Genomic DNA, 20,045 nt, shown 5'->3' on the forward strand with positions numbered 1-20,045 from the left:
GGGGGGCGGTGAGGGTTGCCAAGGGGCTGCGGGGACAGAGCTGAGCCGTGCCGGGGTTTGGCGGGGAGGTGGAGGGGGGTGTCTTCAAGACCTGCCTCGCAGCCGTGTCCCTCTTGAAGCAGGAACTTCAGGGCTTCCGTGCCTGTATGTGTAAGTGTGCATCTTCAGCTGTCCATCTAGATATTTTGGAGCTTTTCCCAGTTGCAGCTCGAACAAAGACCAGGGCCGGCTCCGCTCCCCCATACGGCGCAGCGAGGCTTCCGTGCCTGTATGTGTAAGTGTGCATCTTCAGCTGTCCATCTAGATATTTTGGAGCTTTTCCCAGTTGCAGCTCGAACAAAGACCAGGGCCGGCTCCGCTCCCCCATACGGCGCAGCGAGCCGGGATAACAGCGCCGAAATGGGCTGAGATGCAGCCGAGGGGAAGGAGGGTGGAGGGGAGATGGAGCCCAGCCCTGGCAATGGCTGATGGAGCAAAGTCTGGGCAGAGCCACTCGTGATCCTGGCTCTTGCTGCCCCCACAGCATCCTTCGGGGCAGGCTGCGGTGGCCGACGTGTGGGGAGGTGACCCCCCCAAGGGACCATGCCCTGTGGAGCGCATCTTGGGGCTGCCACCGAAGCTGGGGAGAACGTGCTTCCTGTTGCTGGGCATTAAGCTGCAAGTTGTCCAAGTCGCAGGATCTGCAATCCCCGCCTTCTCGATGACTCCATTTCTGACTATCCAAACTCCATGGGGCCGTGCAAAACCCCATATTGTTTCCATATGTCGATGCTTGGAGAAGCCAAACAAAGAGCAAACAGGAGAGTTCTGGGCCCTCTGAGCCCCTGCTCAGGAAACACGGGCCCTCCTTGTCTCCTGAGGACACCAGTAAGAAGAAACTAGTTGTTTGCTGCCCTTCCCGGTGCCCCCCTCCCAGAGGGGTCCGGGAAGCAACGGCCAATTCGAGCGTTGGGTCTCCATCAGAGCCCAGCTGGCATGTGCTCAGTTCCAGCTGGGAGAACGGGCTGTCCAGGCCAAGGCAGGAAGGGGTTTCACTTCCCCCCCCCCCCCTCCAAAAAACCTTTCAGCTTTAAACTAAGTTCTTAGCCAGGCAAAAGGGTTTGTTGCAGGTAGCTTTATCCCCAAACACTCCCAGCACAGCCAGGGAGACTTCTGCGGAAAAGCTTTACCCCCTGCTCAAAGTGCCCTGAAGATCTGGCATATGGTGTATAAGAATATTGTCGAAGAGCAATGGAAAAGGAAAGAGTGTTTGGCATAGGGACCGAATGGAAGAGCTGCCGAAGCAACAGCATTTTTCACCGGTGCTGCTGAGCTTCAAAGCGGGCTTTTAAAGGCTTTTTTTTTTTTAATTTTTCCTGCATTGCTCTTTGCAAGAATGGATTCAACCTCTTATCTGAGGAATTCCCCCAAATGATCCGCTCTGTTTCTCGGGAGCTCTTTGTTCCTCAGAAGAGCTGAGCAGCAAACAAATAAACACATAAATTCTTCCCCTGGAAGAATGCTGCATTTTCTAGTCGGTGAAAACGAGGCTTCCCGTTTGCATTGTTCAGTCTTTGGCTTTTTTTTTTTTTTTTCTTCCTTTTTTTTGTAGCCTTGAGCTCCAACTCTTCGCTCTGTCTCCAGCTGCGTAAAATAATTCTGCACCCCTCTTGTGCCTTTTGTCTAAAACACTCAGCCTGCTTGCTCCCTTCACTCTGCAGTGGGTTTTTTCGTTATCTGCTTGCTGGGGCAGAAAGTGGCACTAGTTATGACTGCGTATTTCCTCTCTGAAACTGCGTTGAAAGACTCGCCTCTCCTGGAAAGATTTTGTCTATATTCAGACCAGGGGTAATAGGTAGGTGTGACAAAGCTTTTTTTTTTTTAATTTTTCCTCCTTTCCTTTTTTTGTAGCCTTGAGCTCCAACTCTTCGCTCTGTCTCCAGCTGCGTAAAATAATTCTGCACCCCTCTTGTGCCTTTTGTCTAAAACACTCAGCCTGCTTGCTCCCTTCACTCTGCAGTGGGTTTTTTCGTTATCTGCTTGCTGGGGCAGAAAGTGGCACTAGTTATGACTGCGTATTTCCTCTCTGAAACTGCGTTGAAAGACTCTAGCCTTGAGCTCCAACTCTTCGCTCTGTCTCCAGCTGCGTAAAATAATTCTGCACCCCTCTTGTGCCTTTTGTCTAAAACACTCAGCCTGCTTGCTCCCTTCACTCTGCAGTGGGTTTTTTCGTTATCTGCTTGCTGGGGCAGAAAGTGGCACTAGTTATGACTGCGTATTTCCTCTCTGAAACTGCGTTGAAAGACTCGCCTCTCCTGGAAAGATTTTGTCTATATTCAGACCAGGGGTAATAGGTAGGTGTGACAAAGAGAAACATGGGGACAGGTAAGAGGTGCTGTGGTAGAAGCATAGATTTAGTCACGTGGCAGAGAATTTAATGCCTAAAGGCACTTTTATGTGTACAAATATTTCTGATGTGTTTGTATCTGGAACCTCTAAGCCTTAATGAATAGCACTGCACCACTCGACTCGTGCGTTCAGCATAGTGAGCAAATGCATATGGGGACATATGTCCTACCATAATGCCCACAGGAAGCCTATAATCCACTTCATTCCTGGTTGCAGACGATTCCTGTGAAATGGGATGAGTCAATTTGCTTCCTCACTTCGCCCTCAGGGTGGTTGCAGGGAGAAGGGTTTGTGACAGGTCACCTGAGACTTGAGAGCAGAAGCATGCTGGGGACAAGCGAGCAGGAGAGAGCTGGGCTTCACTCTGAGGTCCCAGACTGAGTTTTGGCCAATGAGGTCAAAAATGCCACCCATGGAAACGCTCTGAGGGCTCAGCAAGGGACGATGACAGCCTGTAGGCTCAATGGCTGGCTCCGTCCTCCTCCCCCTCTCCTAGATCCAGAAGCAAGGTCAACTGACAAGCCTCTCCTGGGCTTTTGACTCAGCTGGTGGCTCTGTAATCCTGGGTGCTGTGTGTAGGTTGTGGCTGCTGCGTTGGCATGCTCAGCTAACTCTGTTTTGTTGCGAGGATCGTTGGCAGACTGATGATCGTTGGAGGATGTATGAGACAGTCCAGGAAATTCTTGCTTAGGGGGTTGTGGTGTTGGCTTCATCTCCAAAGCAGAGTCATCTGGCTGCCCTGATGTGACATTCAGGATCTCCCACTAACCTGCTTTAATCCGTTTCCCTGAGATTATGTTCTTGTTTTCTTACCCTGCCTTGGCCGTGGCTGCTCAAAAGTCATTCCTCAGAGCACAATTGTTATTTTATCTCAATTTTCCCATAAAAAGCTTTTCTTTTCCTGAGAGAAACAGGATTGAGAAGAATCTCAGGAGGTCCTGCAGTCCCATGGCAAAGTGGGACAGCTGCTGACCAATATTTGTCCAACTTGTTCTTCAAAATACTCCATGACAGGGACTGCTGAGCCTCAGCAAGCTCTCCCAGGGCTTCACTGACTTCACCTCCTTAGGATAATCTGTTTGTGGTGAGGCTGAAAGAGGTAGGAGCAGGAATGATGCTGCCTTGCACTTCCCATCCTGAATCAGCCCCTGCTCCGTTTTGCATCCTGTAAACACAGAAGAGAAAGGCAGTGCCTCATGGAAGGGCTTGCCGTCTGAGTGCTCAAAAATCAGAGCCTGTGAAACATTGGGAACAGACCTGATCTGTCTGCATATGTAGGTCAACAATTGCAATGTGGATGTGATGTTCTTGTATGTGAAATACAGAGATCATCCGTCCACTGCAAAGTGCATATGTCCGTGCTGAGTCACTGGTCCAGGCTGTTTCTGCAACCATTTCCCACCACTGAATGCTATTTTCCAATCTTTCCTCTTTCCTGGGCAGATCTGAAGGATGAGGGATGGGAGCTAGCTGGTGCAGTCCATCCTGCTGGTGTAGGATAGACCATTTTAGGGGACCTGCCATGGAGGAAGGCATGCTTTATTTGCTCTCCCCCTGCTCCAAATTAAAAAATTTGGTTGCACATGCTGCCTTCATAGTGCTATGACTCCCTGGGTAGCAGGACAGTGCAAGTCCTTGCAGGTCTTGCGGCCATGCTGGGCTTGCTCTAGCTGAGAAATTGTTTCCACCATGTGTGCTAGCTCAAGCGTAGCCTGAGCTTTGTGCCTTGTTGCCAAAGGCAGGTCACGGAAAGCTCAAACCCATGGTCACGCCTGGAGCTTTTCCCATCAGTGTCTACAGTAGCTGAGCTGAGTAAGCCCAAATCTCAGGCTCCAGATTGCAGGCCTGAACTTGCCTCCGTTGTTTAGTTTCTAGTTGGCAGCTGTAGCTTGAACCCTCTCTTGGTGCAAACAGGAGCGTGCCGTAAAGTACCAGGCTGACTTGTGGTTGTATTGAGGCTTTAGCTGACAGTTGATCCTGCCAAGAGCTCAAAATGTATCCCTTATGCTTGAACCCTTCACTTGGCTGATTTTTTTGGGGAAAAAAACCTGTTGCAGATTGATACAGACGGAATAGCAAGCATGTCTGTGGCCAGATGTGATGCATGCCATGTGTCAGAGGTGGGGACCGCCAAGCGGGGAGGTCTCCCCACCAGCCCCTAACTGAGGTGTGCCTTTCCCTTGCAGCCCACACGCTCATCTGCTTTTCGTGCTCGGATGCATCCTCCAACTGGGCCTGCCTGAAGCCTGTCAAGTGCGGGGAGAATGAAAACCACTGTGTGACGACATATGTCGGAGTGGGAATCGGTGAGTGATGACAGGACCTTCCTTTGCCCCTCTTGGCTGCTCTCCTGGGTCGCCTGCTGAGCTGCAGGAAGGCTTTCCTTCCTTTGACTAGAAAAAAGGGGAAAGTTCTCCTTAGCAGCTGAGTGTTGGACCATCCCAAGGGAATTTTATGAGGGACGTGCTGCCAGATGGAGTCATGTTAAAGCCCACGTGCCTGCACTGACGCCAGGAGTCCGAGGGGAATCTCGGGGTGGGGGCAGGGAGGTTGCTGATGAATAAGTGAAAGCGTGGAGGATGCTGCAGGCTTCCTCTGTAGGAAGCTCCAGGGTTGCCCTTCCTGCTTTTGCCCTGTGTTCGGGTTGTTCATCCCTGAGTCCCACCTTCGCTTCTTCGCTCTCCGTGGACGAGGTGGGCTTGCCAGGAAGGGAGATTTGCAGGTTTCCTCCCTAAGTGCCAGGAAAGATCTTGGGGGGGGGGTGTCTGTGCTTCCCGGCTGCTGCTCCTAGGGAAGCAGGCTGCTCTGGCAGGTCTCCTGGCGCCATCGCAGAGACCAGAGCCCAGCCTGGCTTGCCTTGCTCTCCCTTGCAGGAGGGAGGGGTGTTGCATGCCTGAGTTGCACGGTTCGCAATGTGGGCAGGTCACGCATGCACAAATGGAGGCCGGGGGGCTTTTATAAGCCTGTCGTCTTAGCACAGTGCTAATGGTTTCCTATTTCCTGCTGCTAAATGGGTGCTGCGCCTCTCTCGCAGCCGACACTTGAAATGCAGCCTTCGCTCACGAGTGCCTCCCCGGTGCTCTGTATGCCCCGTGCTCCCTGTCTCGCTCGAGGAGTCCCAGGGTCAAGCTCGAGTGGGATTTTTGAGATTCTTCACCGGAGCTGTAGCGGCCAAACTTTGGCCGACAGCCTGGAAGGGGTATCTCTGGGGTGTTGCACGGTCTCTAGAGTCTGTGTGGGAGGTTGTCATGGGTGTTCCTTGAGATGTGTGGGCTGGCTGAGATTACTGTCGTAGCCTGACGCCGAGAAGCACTTCATCCTCTTCGTGCCACCTGTGATGCTTTGGCTATTTCTGTGCTGTTATTTCCTTTGCAGAACAGGTGATCAGAAAGCCAAGAAACATTATAAACCCGTCTCCTTTTTGCTTTTCTTCCTTTCCTCCTGCCCCAACCTAAATTCAGGCAGCAAGTCTGGCCAGTCCATCTCCAAAGGATGTTCTCCCATTTGCCCCAGCGCCGGGGTTAACCTCGGCATAGCGGCTGCCTCCGTTTACTGCTGCGACTCCTTCCTCTGCAACATCAGCGGTTCCAGCAGCGTGAAAGCCAGCTACGCGGTCCTGGCCTTGGGGGTCCTCGTTAGCTTCATCTACGTCCTCAGGGCTCGCGAGTGATGGGGCTGGCCAAGGAAGACCCGTCTTCCACGGGCCGTTGCAGGTCTCATTAGCCAATATCTTCTCTGTCGCTGTCTGCAAGGAGATCTTCTACTTCTCAGCAGGCTTCCAAGATGATTGTTTCCCAGACTTTATGCTCTTCCAGCATCGGAGACCTGGGCGGTTTGGCCAAGCTGTTCTCCTCCTTCTGTGGACATACCCCACTGCACTCTCACACCTCCTTGGCAAAGGTGGATCGTTTTGGAAGGGTTTCTGCTTTTATACCTAATACCCCCCCCTCGTTTCTAAGGTTGGTTAAAACAAGGCTGGGACTCGCCAAGAACCAATTGACCCCAGATACCACCCGGTCAAGTGTTCAGACGTTCCTGCCTCTCGCCTCCGTGGAGGTGCCTGGCACCAGCGTGCCCCCAGCACATGGGTGGTCCGGGCACCGGGAATGCATGACCCGAAGGGAGACACATTCCCGGCCCCTGCAGCTGCAGTCTCTTTTTATAAAATCGTTTCATTTCTTCCGATCCTGGGCTGACTTTTCTGGAAAACAAATGACGTGTACCTTGTCCCTCCAAGCTCTGTAAGAACCAGACCTGAATAAACATGCTCCTGTTGTTACCTGAGATGGGACGTGTGCTGTGTGTGTTTCCTTGCTCCAGACAGAGAGATTAGAAACGCTCTTAGAAGAAACCCAAATATTATGCCCGGCACGAGGGACTCTTGCCCTCTCAAGCGGCTTTTGAGTGCTTCATCTCAGCATTCCTTCCAGTTCACCTCTGAGCAGCAAGTCCATCTTATCCCTGTGCCTGTCCTTTCCGATAAACACCCGTGGGCTGGCTTGTTTCACCTCTCTTGGGAATTGCGTTTTCCAGGTGCATTTTAGTGAAAAATGTCAGTTATTAGGGTCTGAGTCAACCCCATTACTCCTAACGGAGCAAGCGCACTGGGAACAGGACCTCTAAAAATTAGTCTGCATATTACAAAGACTTGGTGCCTCAGTTTCCCCACTTCGGACTTGTGATGGTGATAGACAATAACATCGATACCTAAATGATCCAACAGGTCTGTTTGCAAAACTTAGTGAAGTCAGAGGCGAAGACATCAATACTCAGATCTTTAGGTTCAACCTGCAATCCCTGGCTGATGGGCTGATGGTGCACGTGGACTGCAGAAGGTGACTTCACCACCAAACCTGCCACTCCTGCTGTCCCTCAGATCCCAGGATCTTCCCAGGTCTTTCGGCAGTGTTGCTCCTAGAAGTTCTCGGCCGTTCCATGGGAGATGTGTCCTCCTGCCATCTCTGCATCGTGCTGGTTTCCTACCTGCTTTGCCTACCTGTGGACCTGCTAGACGCAAACCAAGCCAAAATTGAGCCTTAAACTGTCAGGCGAAAGCTTGCTGTCACTTCCACTGATTATCAGAGGTGCACTGGGCTTTTTTTCTCTTCTAGCAGCAAAAATCAGGTGTAGCGTTGGCGCTCTTTAGCCATGCCCTCCTTGTACGTGGTTCTCCTGTTTTGTGTCAACAAACAAAAGCTTCTCAAGCTGCACACACTGTTCAATTATACCTCTATCCCCACTTAAATGAGTGATAAACAGCTTCTTTTGAAAGATGGCATGCAGATGTATAGAAATATTTGCAACAAAAGTGGTTACGTGTTTTTTGCTCCCCCTCTCCATCTTTTAATTAAAATGACACGGATGCTAATGACAGCCTTTACAACAGGAGGGACTGGTCATCATGACGTGACCCGCAATTAGGTGATGAGTTTGGTAAGAACGCATCGCTTGTCTCGTTGGTCCTCAGATGTGCCTTCCTCTGGTTAATGCATCCTCCCTCGCCTGCTGGGACCACAGGGCTCGAGGTGCGCCGCAAACCTCTGCTATGCACATATAGCACAGGGAAAATTGGGGAAAAAATGACTAGAAATGGGGTAAATGTCCCCTAGCTTCCCTGTGCCTGAGCCTTCCTCCCAAGAGGGTTAGAAACCTCGTTTGCAGGGTTAATTTGTTCCCCGCCACTTGCTGTGAGTAGGTGGTGTAGTGAGACCAAGGCAGCACCCAGAGTACTCTACCTTGCAAGTAATGGGGCTGTAACTCTTTTCTAGCCACCTGGTAAAAGGTATCTTAGTTTTTGGACTCAGTTACCCTCACAACACCTCTGCTGCGAGCGAAGAGCTAAACTTCAAAGCCATCGGCATAGCTGTGTCCGAATGCCTGTGCATGCCTTGACGAGGCTCTTGATGCCACGCTGGGCTAAACTTAACGAGCCGGGTTACGAGACCTGGTTGCCTCCTCCAATGGCCGTCTCCTTCCTATCTCGGCATTTCAGAGTTTGCTCGTGCCAGGGACTCGGTTATGCAAGGGAGCAAGGGCTGGCGGGAAAGGCATTCAGCAGGCTACTTACCCTATACAAATAACAAGTTATTGTTATAGATGGTATTGCCAGGGGACAAATCTGAAGGTCAGTTCACACATGTTTTTGAGCCTATAGATGATGAATAGATTGCATACGGAGATTTTTTTTTCCCTCTTCACTCTCTTTTTGTCTTTCCTCCTCATGTGCTATATTCCTGTACGCTTAGTATACGGAAGAAGAGATATTTGCAGTTTTTCCTTTCGAACGCATGTGGCAAAGACCTCTTTGATAGATACATGTATACTTGAGAGAGAGGGAGGGTATGACAGCTTGTCAAATGCAAGAGATGTTATTCAGCAGTTTAATCCCAAGCATCATATGATCAGTTCTGCCAACTCCCACAATTTCTGGTCCTACTATAGATTTTTTTTTTTTTTGTCCCCAAATCCCCAGCACCAGAAATCATGTGAGAACTTCAGCTGTTGTAAAGCTCAGGAGTGAAAGGCCTGAAAATGTGCAGCTGTAGTAATTAAAAACATTATTAATGATAAGAAAATAAATAGCATGAACCCAGCATATATAAAGCATTAAAACTGGTGGCTTGTTAAACCAAATGCCTGATTTGGAACTTGAGGGCCACGATGAGACAGCCCTGAAGTGCTTTGAATGTGTTTACTTGGACTGTGGAATTAGAGATCGACATCTCAGCAGAAAACTCAGATCTTCACCTCTTCTGACAAGAGGTTACGAGGGGAGGCAGCTTTGCTCTGTACAAGCATAAAATATCCTGGAACAGTTTTCACTGGAAAATAAGAAGAGCTTAAGTCAAATACCTGCCCGTTTTGGAACACGCTAATCGGAAAACGGTTTCTGTGCTTCCGTCCAGGACATGGCTGTATTTCAATGGCAGCTGCTGCCGTCTACCACTATGCCAGCATTGCAAGGACTCTCATTTTTGGGTGTTGTCTGTACATGCTCAAAGCTTACTGCGGCACCAGCCCTTTCCACTCAAGTTCGCTGGGCTTGCTGTTTGCTGAAAAGGAGGAGTTAAAAACGAACAACGTTCTTCCAGCTGTTTTTGAGAAGTTTTTTTTTTTGCGAAAGGGCAACATTTCTCCTTTTGGAAAACACAGACCTGAGGTGACTTCCTTGCACAAACAGCCAGAACAAATAAGGCCAGTTGCTTAATCATTACTCAAAGAATCCACATCATTACTCAAAGAATGTCCTTGCTTGGTGTTATTTTACTCAAGTTATGGGTTATTTGAAATGACTTGCCTCCTAGAGACCCTATTTGCAATGCAGGTGGCTGTGGTCCCACCACCCTTGCGGGAAGCCTGGGAGCTCTGGTCCGGGTGGCTGTGCCTCCATGCTGGAATGAGGTATAGGCATCCATGCTCTCCTGTCTCTGGGAAAGGATGCTTGGAGGTTTAGGGCCCTATCACAAGCCCCTTGCTCCTGTGATCCCAGTGCTTTTGCACCCTGCAGCCGGGCTGTGCTTTCACTGTCATCCTCCGCGGTGAGGTGCTGCGGGTCTCAGCTGTTTGGGATGAAGATGGCTCCGAATCCTTCCTTGATCCTGGAGGAGTTATTTCGCCCCTGGAAAGCTGCTGTCTGAGTCTATCAAACTGGAATGGGGATAGACACACCCAATTTTGCATTTTGGGAGTGTCCATGGTGCACAGGGAAGCGAAGCCCCGGGTCGGTCCTGCCATCTACTGGCTTTTGCCAGACCTGGTAGAGATGCTTCGAAGCCCAGATCTCACAAGTCAAGGAGGAACATAAAATCACGAGAAGGGAGCCAAGGGCGAGCTACCTTTAACCAGGTAATTGCATGCAAAGCAGAGAATCAGAAGCATCAGAGACAGATTGAATGTTTTAATTTGTCCAGCTTTGCTCTGACAGTGTAAATTGAGAAATGAAAGGCTTAACAGCCTTCCCAGGACCAACGTTTTCTGAAGGAACATTTTTTCCAGCCCAAACCCTACCGTTTCATCAAAACTGAAACAATTCATGAAAATATAATAAGGCCGATAAAGTGTTGCAGAAAAAATATTGACACATTTTATTTCAGCTTTGTTGGATGATCCCATTTCACTGAGGTGGTTACACCGAAATGTTGATTTTACTAATACGTATATGTGAGATTTGTAATTGTGTATTACCTTTATTGTAACAGAATAAAGAAACATTGATTCCTTTAAATATATTAACATAACTGTAGAGTATGTTACATATTGTTTCTTATACTCTAATAAAAATATATGGACTTAATAAAAAAGGTACACTTGGAAGAAAATTTTTGGATGGTTCTGCAGCTATTACAGATATTACCTCTTGCTTTGTGTGAAAAGAAAGCGCTTGGGTTGGATTCAAAGCCCAGGGCTGGGGGTTGCAGGCCGGTCAAAAGGAGGACAGACATGAGGCTGAGCCTATAGACTATAAGGAGGGATAAATCCATACATGCCATCTCAAGGTCATTGGAGTCTCTTCCTGGTGATGGGTAAAGAACAGGGATTGTCTTTGCCTTCAATAGTCGTGCTCATAAATATCGTTGACTTGCCCGTGACCCTACTGGGAATGGAGATGGGATTTGTCCTTTGAGCCTCTGCTCTTTCTTGTTGGAGAGGGCGGCTATTTTGGGCACATAATGGCCCCTGTGTGGGTGTCTGTGGGCAGCTGCTCCTCTTCCCAAGCTCCCGGGGGCTGCAGTGCTTCAGGGGCTGCTCTGGCCCCTCTCCGGCCCGCAGACAAATGCACGCACGTGGACACACGAATGTGGGGGCTGGTTGCTCTGGAGACTCCCCCCTGCTCTTCTGAACCAGGGAACATTCATGCTGCTTTGCAAAGATGTGTCATTATAATTTTTATTTAAAGCTTTATTATTTTGGGGAGCCCAGTTGGATCCTGTGGGAGAAGGAGATTATGTTCCCTGGGGAATGTAAGACAAATGCAGAATAGCAGCGATGGGCTCTCAGGAGTTTCGTAGGAACAGCAGCAGGCTGTTTGAAACAGAGTTAAAAATATCTTTCCTTTTCTCTGGATAACCCCAACCTGGACTATCTTCTTCCTGGGAAAGACTCTTCTTCCACTGCTCTCCCTCCTTGCAATCTGTGTTTTGCAGCCCTGCCTACAAGTGTTTTTGGGACAGGAGAGCACCAGCATTGACAGGGAGTATTTTCAGGACAGGAGGGCACTGCACAGCAGGTGGGGACAGAAGAAACCAACACCCAAGAGGCTACACCTCCATCCTACCCAGCGTTCCCGTCCTTTCTGTTCATGTTGCTTCCCACGTGCCTGCTCCTGCTGCTCTGTGGGGACCTCTCTGTCTCTAGACAGGCCCAGGATGGGCTCTCCCACATTTCAGGTGTTTGGAAAGTTGAGGGAAATGGTGCCATTTCCCCACATCTAAGAGTGGACACCATTAATGTTTTGACCCAGAGGTAATAATGCTGCTTCCTTCATTGAGATCCATATTTCCAGGTAAGCCTTGTTAAGAGATGTAGTAATACCAAATACCCGAAAGTATTTCTGGAAACTAAACAACACAGGCTCTTGACAGTGTTTCTCTTTCAGTTGGCTCTGCAGACGTTTCTCACTGGCATCCCAAGGTCATATTGATTGTCTCAGGGTATGAGACACCACCTGCTAGCAAATGGGTCTGAAGCGGGAGAATTCCTGCCTCCCCATCCCTGCCCTTTTCTGTTCCTCTGGACATGCCTCCACTCTAGCCATGGCAAACACAGGTTTTAGAGGAAGGAATAGCTCTGGGGCTGGAGGGGAGTCTCCAGAAAACAGGTTCATTTGCTACTTTTGATGTGGAGGAGTCAAGAAAAGTGTGTAGGTATAGTTTGCAAGTGAAAATTTGAGTGATGCTAAAGGAAGGAAAAAAAAAAAGGCTGAATCAAGAGCTCCACCTTCCTGCCAGTGCTAACCCTCTCCACTTTCTTTCCCTCTGGTTCCTTTTCTCCCTAGTTGAAGGTACTGAGATCCACATGAAAGGCCATGGGGAGCAAGGGGGAAGATGGCACCTCCAGGCTGCAATGCTGACCTGAGCAGCAGCCGAGATGGGAGGAGGCTGGAAAGATGGGAGGTGCTTTGCGTGGCTGTGGGAACACGCTCCAATCTTCCTGCTTATCATCTCCCAAGAAAAAAAAGATTTAAAGCGATACACAATGCACCTTGGTTTCCTTGGGTTTGGTGATCTGGCCCTTCCTGTGACACAGGGACACTTGGCCATCTGAGCTGCCATTAAGTTAATAACTCTTGTCCTTTGTGTAGAAAGAGTTAAGCTAGCACGTCTAAAATGTAACACGGCATCAAACCCCTGGGGGAAGAGGTGTAACCAGCGTGCCTTGCTCTCCTTCTCCATGGCAATTAACAGAAACAACGACTGGGTGTATTGTATTTCACGCAGATTCTTGTCATGCCCACATCACCGAGAGCGATGTCACGTTGTTGTCCCTGAGCGCCAGGTGCTCCTGGCTGCGATTCTGTCTTCTCATTGCTAAAATCGCGGGGATGCGGTCACCCGTTCTCGCACGAGAGTCTGAGTTTGGCACGAGGACCCCTTCCTGAGCTCAGACCAGTTAAACCTGCTGGTTCCAGAACGGCACCCTTTTAGTATCACGGTCCAAACTATTAGAGGAAAGATGACAAAAACCAAATACGAGCACTCAATAGATGTGGGACGGTGGCACCTTGTATGCGACCACCTTGCAGTGCTCAGGTTCTTTGTAAGGGCAAGGTGCAGCTGCTCATTGCGTGTTGGAGTTCAACTCATGGTTTGTTCAAAGCAGCTTAGACAAACTGAATTTTTCTCTCTTTTTTATTTTCACATGGATATATCTCATCCTAAAGCTGATTGGAACCAAATGATTATGAAAGCTGAATTTTGGAAACAGTGAAAATTGAAAACTACCAAAACAATCCTAAAAATACCTCCCTTCCTTCTTTGGGAAATGGGTTGGGACCAGGCATTTGCATTTTCTTCTCTTGTCGGAAGGTGGCAGTGGCAGGCCCCGGATCTGCCAGTGCAGGCTCAGTAGGACATCTTGGGATGGGTGTGTTGATGTATCAGGACCACAAGCCCCTTTTGCTAAGGGACATGATGCAGAAAGAAGTTCATCTGGAGCTTGGAGATGAGGAAGAAGTGCATTAGCTCAGCATGCTCTTCACTGTATCCCAAGCATGGAGACACCACAGCATTTCTGATCTCCTGTTCCAGTATTTTAACGCTCACATGGAGAAATACTTTTCATTATATCTGACAGAATTTCACTTCCTGCAACTTGTGGTTGATGGGTGCCCTCAAGGAGAGCCCAGCTCAGCCTTCTCTTTGACCCTCTTTTATGCCAGATGCTGTTACACCCCCTGAGCCCTGTCTTCTCAGCCTGTTTTCCAGGTTGAACGAACCCAGCTCTCTCACAACTCCTCGTATTGCCTATGGTCAAGCCGTTGGCCAAACCACACTTGCAAACAAGGAAGAACTTGTTGGGGATGTGAAGTTTGGGGGCAGCCTTGGCTGCAGTGACCATGAGGTGGTGGAGACCAAGATCCTGAGAGAGGGGAACAAGACAAAAAGCAGTATCACAACCCTGGGAGTCAGCATGGATTCACAAAGGGAAAATTATGCCTCACCAGCCTGATAGCCTTCAATGATGAGGTGGCTGGCTTGGTGCATGATGCGAGAGAAGTGAATGTCGTTTATCTCTACCTTATTAAGGCTTTCAACCCTGTCTCCCACAACACCCTCATAGACGAGCTGACAAAGTATGGGTTATATAAGTGGACAGTGAGGTGGACTGAAAACTGGTGGAGCAACTGGGCCCAGAGGCTTGTGATCAGTGGCACAAAGTCCAGTTGGAGGCAAGTCACTAGTTGGGTACTGCAGGACTCAATAGTGTTCATCATCTTCGTTAATGACCTTGATGATGTGGCAGAGCTCACCTTCAGCAAGTTTGCAGATGATACAAAACTAGGAGGAGTGGCTGATACACCAGATGGGTGTGCTGCCATTCAGAGGGACCCGGACAGGTTGGAAAAATGGGGGAACCTCAGGAAGTTCAGCAAGTGGAAATGCAAAGTCTTGCCTCTGGGGAGGAATAACCCCAGGCATCAGGACAGGCTGTGGGCTGATAGGATACAAAGCAGCTTTGCAGAGAAGAAACTGAGGGTCGTGGTGGACACCAAGTTACACATGAATCAGCAATGTTCCTTGGTGGCAAAGGCGGCCACCAACCTCCTGGGCTGCATTAGGCAGAGCATTGCCAGCAGGTCAAGGGAGGTGATCCTTCCCCCCTACTCAGCACTTGTGAGGCCACACCTGGAGTCCTGTGTCCAGTTCTGGGCTCCCCAGTACAGGAGATACCTGGATGTGCTGGAGAGAGTCCAACAAAGGGCCACAAAAATGATGAAGGTGCTGGAGCATCTATCCTATGAGGAAAGGCTGAGAGATTGGGGACTTTTCAGTCTGGAAAACAGAAGGCTCAGGGGAGATCTTACCAATATCTATAAATATCTGAAGGGAGGGTGCATAGAGGACAGAGCCAGGCTCTTCTCAGTGGTGCCCAGTGCCAGGACAAGAGGCAAAGGGCACAAACTGGAACACAGGAAATTCCATTTAAACACGAGAAAAATCTTTCTTTACTATAAGTGTCGTTGAACGCTGGGAAAGCCTGCCCAGAGAGGTCATGGAGTTTCCACCTCTGATATATTCAAACCCAGCTGGACACAGCCCTGGGCAACCTGCTGTAGTGACACTACTTTGAGCAGGGGGGTTGGATTAGACCATCTCTAGAGGTCCCTGCCAAGCTTAACCATTTTGTGATTTGCTGCTGGTGTTGCTGGGGGTGTTTGCGCTCCTCTGCTTTGTGACAAGCGCCCATGAACTGGTCTTGTCTCCCACCGACCTTCCTTTGCCCATTTGCCAGGACCATCAGATGGGCTGAACTGCTCACCTGGCTGGGAAACATCACCGCTGGGCTGCTTCTCTCACCTTTACCAGGGACAAATGCTCCAGGAGGCAGAAGTTTTTTGGTCAGAAGCTTTTTCCTGAAATCCTCAAGCATCTGGAAGCCAAACCTGGGATGTTTCTTGCAGCTGGTAGGAGACAGGCCGAGCCTATCACCTGGGCAGTGAGGATATCTTCAAGACACTTAGATTTTCTACTGATTTGGGCAGACTGAACCTGGAGACACACTCCGCAGCCAGACATGGATATTTCCAGCTTCAATGCCAAACACTGCAGCATTAGAGGGAGTTGAAAAAGGCTTGGAGGCAAAGCTGCTTCCTTTCAGTCAGGTCATTTACTGTTTTACATGTGTTGTCCTTGTTTTTCCCTTCTGGGTCAATGAGAAGTGACTCAGATAGGAAAGTATCTCTCGTTCATCAGGTTAAGTCTTGAAGGAACATAATTAAAGCAGGTAACAGCTAAACTGAGCAAGCGATTTACATTCCTGCATCGTTAACAATGCCTTGGAAAGCTGGTTGGAGCAAACAAGTGATTAATCCCTCAGTCAGTCAGGGTTGATGGGAAGGGAAAAGATACCGGCTTGAAAGCAAAAAGAAAAAAAGGAAACTAGAAAAATTTGATGGGGAAGGAAGACAAATTCCCACTAGTTATAAATATATGATCAATCCTTTCTATGCACATTATGAACAGAGAGGGAGAACATGCTTTAGTAGTTATTAAGTCCTGTAAGATTCCCCCATAGGACCACTGTATCCATAAGCTGGCCACTGGCCAGGCGAGTGATAAATATGAATATCCCACCCAGAAGGAGTTAAGTGCTACACAGAAGTTAGTCTAACTAATAACCTAGAGGTAAGAGGTACTTGCATGGAGTTCAAAGTGAAAAAAAACCCCACAGGTCGGGGGCAGGGGGGGGAAAGGCAGGTGAATTATTACATACAGGGAACAGGAATCCTTATGAAAATAAATCATCTTGTTCCCTACCTTCCTGTCCTGGTGAATATACAAAGCATCACTAATTCCCAGGCACGGCATACAACACACGCCTGGGGCAGAGGGGATAGCTGTAGTGAGGTCCAGTGGGAATTTGGGAAGAGCAGCAGAGTTAATGAAACCCTTCGTACTTGCGGTCTGGTCTGATCTGTCTGTCCCAGATCCTGCACTAACCAGCATCCCTTATGTCCCAGTCCAGTACCATGGTGGAAACCAGTGTGGAGAGAGCTGCCAAACTTTCTGTACCCATTTGCAGCTCCAATCTAGAGCAGACTGACCTGCTACCAGGTGTGAAAATCACAACTCTCTGCTCAGCAGGGTGCTTTCAGCCTATGGCTTGTCAGATTGAGGGGACACATGCCCTTTCCCCAAGGGAATCTTCCAACAACTCGGTTCCAGGAATCGCCCAACCTTTACATGCTCAATAGGCTTGAGAGAGGGCTGAAGTGTCTCGCAAAGATGTGCCAGTATAATGGTTTTAAAGCCAGGCAGAGACATGCTGGATCTTGGCCATACGTTGTAGGGAATTGTAGTAAAATCAATTAGTAGGAATAAGGCTGCTGTGACTAATGAGCTAATGAGTGATGCCTGAGTGGAAATGGCTCTAAGAGAGCTGCAGGGTTGGATTCGTGATGCATTATTGATAGGGGTAGGCCAGGTTCCGGCTTGGCACTGTTTGTTTTTCGCTTTGCTTTTCCAGGTTTCTCTTTAACTTTTGAAGACATGGCTCATCAATGGAGGAAATGGAGGAGGGCAAAGATATCTGTTTAATTCCTCTCTTTTAGGTGCGAAGTGGCTCTCATGTCTGGAGAATTGTGGTTTCTATGAGAGGTAGATGGGGGACATGATGCGTAGGATGTGAAGTTCTTGGTAATTTAATCCCTGGCACTCTGCACACCAGCAGGCTTACTAATTAGACTAACCCATCCTTGCTGCTGGCTTCCTTAAATGGCTTTCATCACTGACACCATTTTGAAGCTATCAGGAGAAAACTGTGAATTGTTTGAACAAACCTCCTCTTCAGCCTTTCTAATACAGAGCTTACATTGTAGTTGTGATCAACCCTACAACATGCCCTAACTTAATATCTGCAATGGGGAAACTGAGGTTAATTTTCCAAGGTCAGCTAGCAAATAATTGACAGAGCTTAGAATAAACCTCTAAGTATGTGGCTTTCAGGCCAGCACTCACTCCTGTTGTTTCTTGTAACTCATGCACCTCCTATCAAGGTTGTGCAAAGATAGCAGAAGAGCACTGATGAAAAAGGAGCATTAACTAATGGTTAAACCATGTGGAATACAATGCCGGCTCTATTTCTGGAGTTGCTACTACCTTGCTCCATGAGCCTAATTAACCTCTCTGCATCTCACCTTCCTTATATCTGATTTTGAGATAATAATATTTACTCATCTTACAGGGGTGTTTTTGGGTTTAACCTACTTGTAGGTGTGCAGCAAAAGATTAGCACTAGTGTACGACACTGTCATGTCAGCAGCTCTCCACATCTATCTTTGAATCCAATCATAGCTTTTGGTCATACATCTGTCTGCTCTGGAAAGCTGTGGGATTCCTAGGAGATATATAAAGAGCTGATTAGAATCAAGAAAATGGAGAGTTGCCTTGGTTTTGACTGGGATAGAGTTAATTTTCTTCATAGCAGCTAGTATGGGGCTGTGTTTTGGATTGGTGCTGAAAACAGTGTTGATAACACAGGGATGTTTCCGTTACTGCTGAGCAGTGCTGACACAGAGTCAAGGCCTTTTCTGCTCCTCCCCCCACCCCACCAGCGAGCAGGCTGGGGGGCACAAGAAGCTGGGAGGGGGCACAGCCGGGACAGCTGGCCCCAACCGACCAAAGGGATATTCCACACCATATGACGTCATGCTTAGTATATAAAGCTGGGGGAAGAAGAAGGGAGGGGGGGAATGTTCAGAGTGATGGCATTTTGTCTTCCCAAGTCACCATTACGCGTGATGGAGCCCTGCTTTCCTGGGGATGGCTGAACACCTGCCTGCCCATGGGAAGGAGTGAATGAATTCCTTGTTTTGCTTTGCTTGTGTGCGCGGCTTTTGCTTTACCTATTAAACTGTCTTTATCTCAACCCACGAATTTTCTCACTTTTACTCTTCTGATTCTCTCCCCCATCCCAGCAGGGGGGAGTGAGCGAGCGGCTGGGTGGGGCTTAGTTGCTGGTTGGGGTTAAACCACGACAAGAGTTGAAAACGATCAAATCAAGAAGGCTCTTAATTGAAACCAGCGCCTGCACTTCTCTAAGCACATACACGGCCCACGGTTCCTGAACCTCTGCACTGGAGGTGGATGGGCATATCTTAAGACTTCCCAGCGGGACCTCCTCAGCCTGGTAATTAGGCAGTGTGAGCCAGTCTATTGGGAGGTTACGGGATTTGGAGACTATTTCCAGCATGGATGCAACTGTTGCAGGACTGCTCACATCAGATGTAGACGCCTTCACCCAGAGACTGTCTCAGCTGGCCAGGTGGGACAGGAAAGGAGTTTGGCACAGGTTTCTCAGGCTGGAAGTAAACATTTGACTCTGTACTTTTCCTTTTATTTATGATAATAAACTCCTCCGAAATGCAGAGAGTTCTTGTACTGGTTTGCCTTTGAACACATACACTAAAAAATGTCTTTTTTTTTTCAAATCCATCTCGTGGGTTGTTGAGGCAGATTTATACAGCTTGTGTCTTTTTATTTTTTTTTCTCTGTAGTTAATGGAAAACGCCCAACACAATAGGCTGTGATTACCCACAAAAGAAGAAAAGGAGTTCAACAGAACGCTGTTTGGATGTTCCTATTAATTCTTGTTATTTCTTCGGTGACTTGCCAACACTGCAAGGTCATTGCATGGGATGTGCATAAAAGAGGAAACATTTCAGGCGATGCTTAAAGACTCAGATAGGATCAACTGAAACTTTAAACAAGTAAGGTATGTTGTCACACATGCCTCCTCTCCCCTCCCCTCGCTAAACAACCCTCCAAACTAAAGGAGGGCACAGGATTTAAGCAGGACGTTGGCATATATTCTTCCGTCCAAAACCTTATAATGTAATGAAGATCATGTTTCAGATGTGCATGTGAAACAATTATCTAGCACATATTGTTCGAGGCCACCTAATACCAGAAACCAGAAACCACACCCCTTTCCATGTTTAGTTGTGTTTGTTTTTTTCCTAAGAACAAAGCAAACACGATCAGCGTGTCTTTCCCCTTTCTTAATAGGATTATAAAATTCTCTGCTGAACATGAGGAATGCCGAGCCAAGAATATACCAAAATGCCTTTCCCTAGATAATTTTGGGTTAGAAATAACTGCTAAACTTTCATAATCAACATAGTGACTGTATTATGGAGGCAACGTGAAGACAATGGGTCCGAATTCCTGAGGGTGTAGATCACCCAGAAGTGTTGTTTGTAAGTGAGGCAGGGCTTGCTAAAGTGATAAGACCTTCACTGGAGCTTTTGGTTTGGAGAGATGAGGACTGGGTTGTTTATCTGGGAGTAACAGAAGACTGTTTACTTCTAACATTTCAAGAGTTCGAGTGATACTAACCCTGAATAAACTTCCTCCAATGGTGCGATAGAGAACAAAGGTGGTGGCAATATCTCCAAGAACATCTTTGTTTCAAATTTCCCTCCTTTCTTTCCTTTTTAA

The 20,045-nt window shown here is 48.3% G+C and overlaps 1 protein-coding gene across 1 annotated transcript; it reads left to right on the forward strand.

Annotated features, from left to right (window-relative positions):
* Positions 1-4,492: 4,492 nt before the first annotated feature.
* On the forward strand, positions 4,493-6,672 carry LOC103901311 (lymphocyte antigen 6E). The gene is made up of 2 exons (XM_019472820.1): positions 4,493-4,694; positions 5,850-6,672. The coding sequence occupies exons 1-2, from the start codon at positions 4,493-4,495 to the stop codon at positions 6,056-6,058; spliced, it is 411 nt and encodes a 136-aa protein (XP_019328365.1). The 3' UTR covers positions 6,059-6,672.
* The last annotated feature ends 13,373 nt before the right edge of the window (positions 6,673-20,045 follow it).

This window comes from Aptenodytes forsteri, unplaced genomic scaffold, assembly GCF_000699145.1.
Source record: "Aptenodytes forsteri isolate BGI_AS27 unplaced genomic scaffold, ASM69914v1 Scaffold260, whole genome shotgun sequence".
In the NCBI taxonomy this organism is placed as follows: Eukaryota; Metazoa; Chordata; class Aves; order Sphenisciformes; family Spheniscidae; genus Aptenodytes; species Aptenodytes forsteri.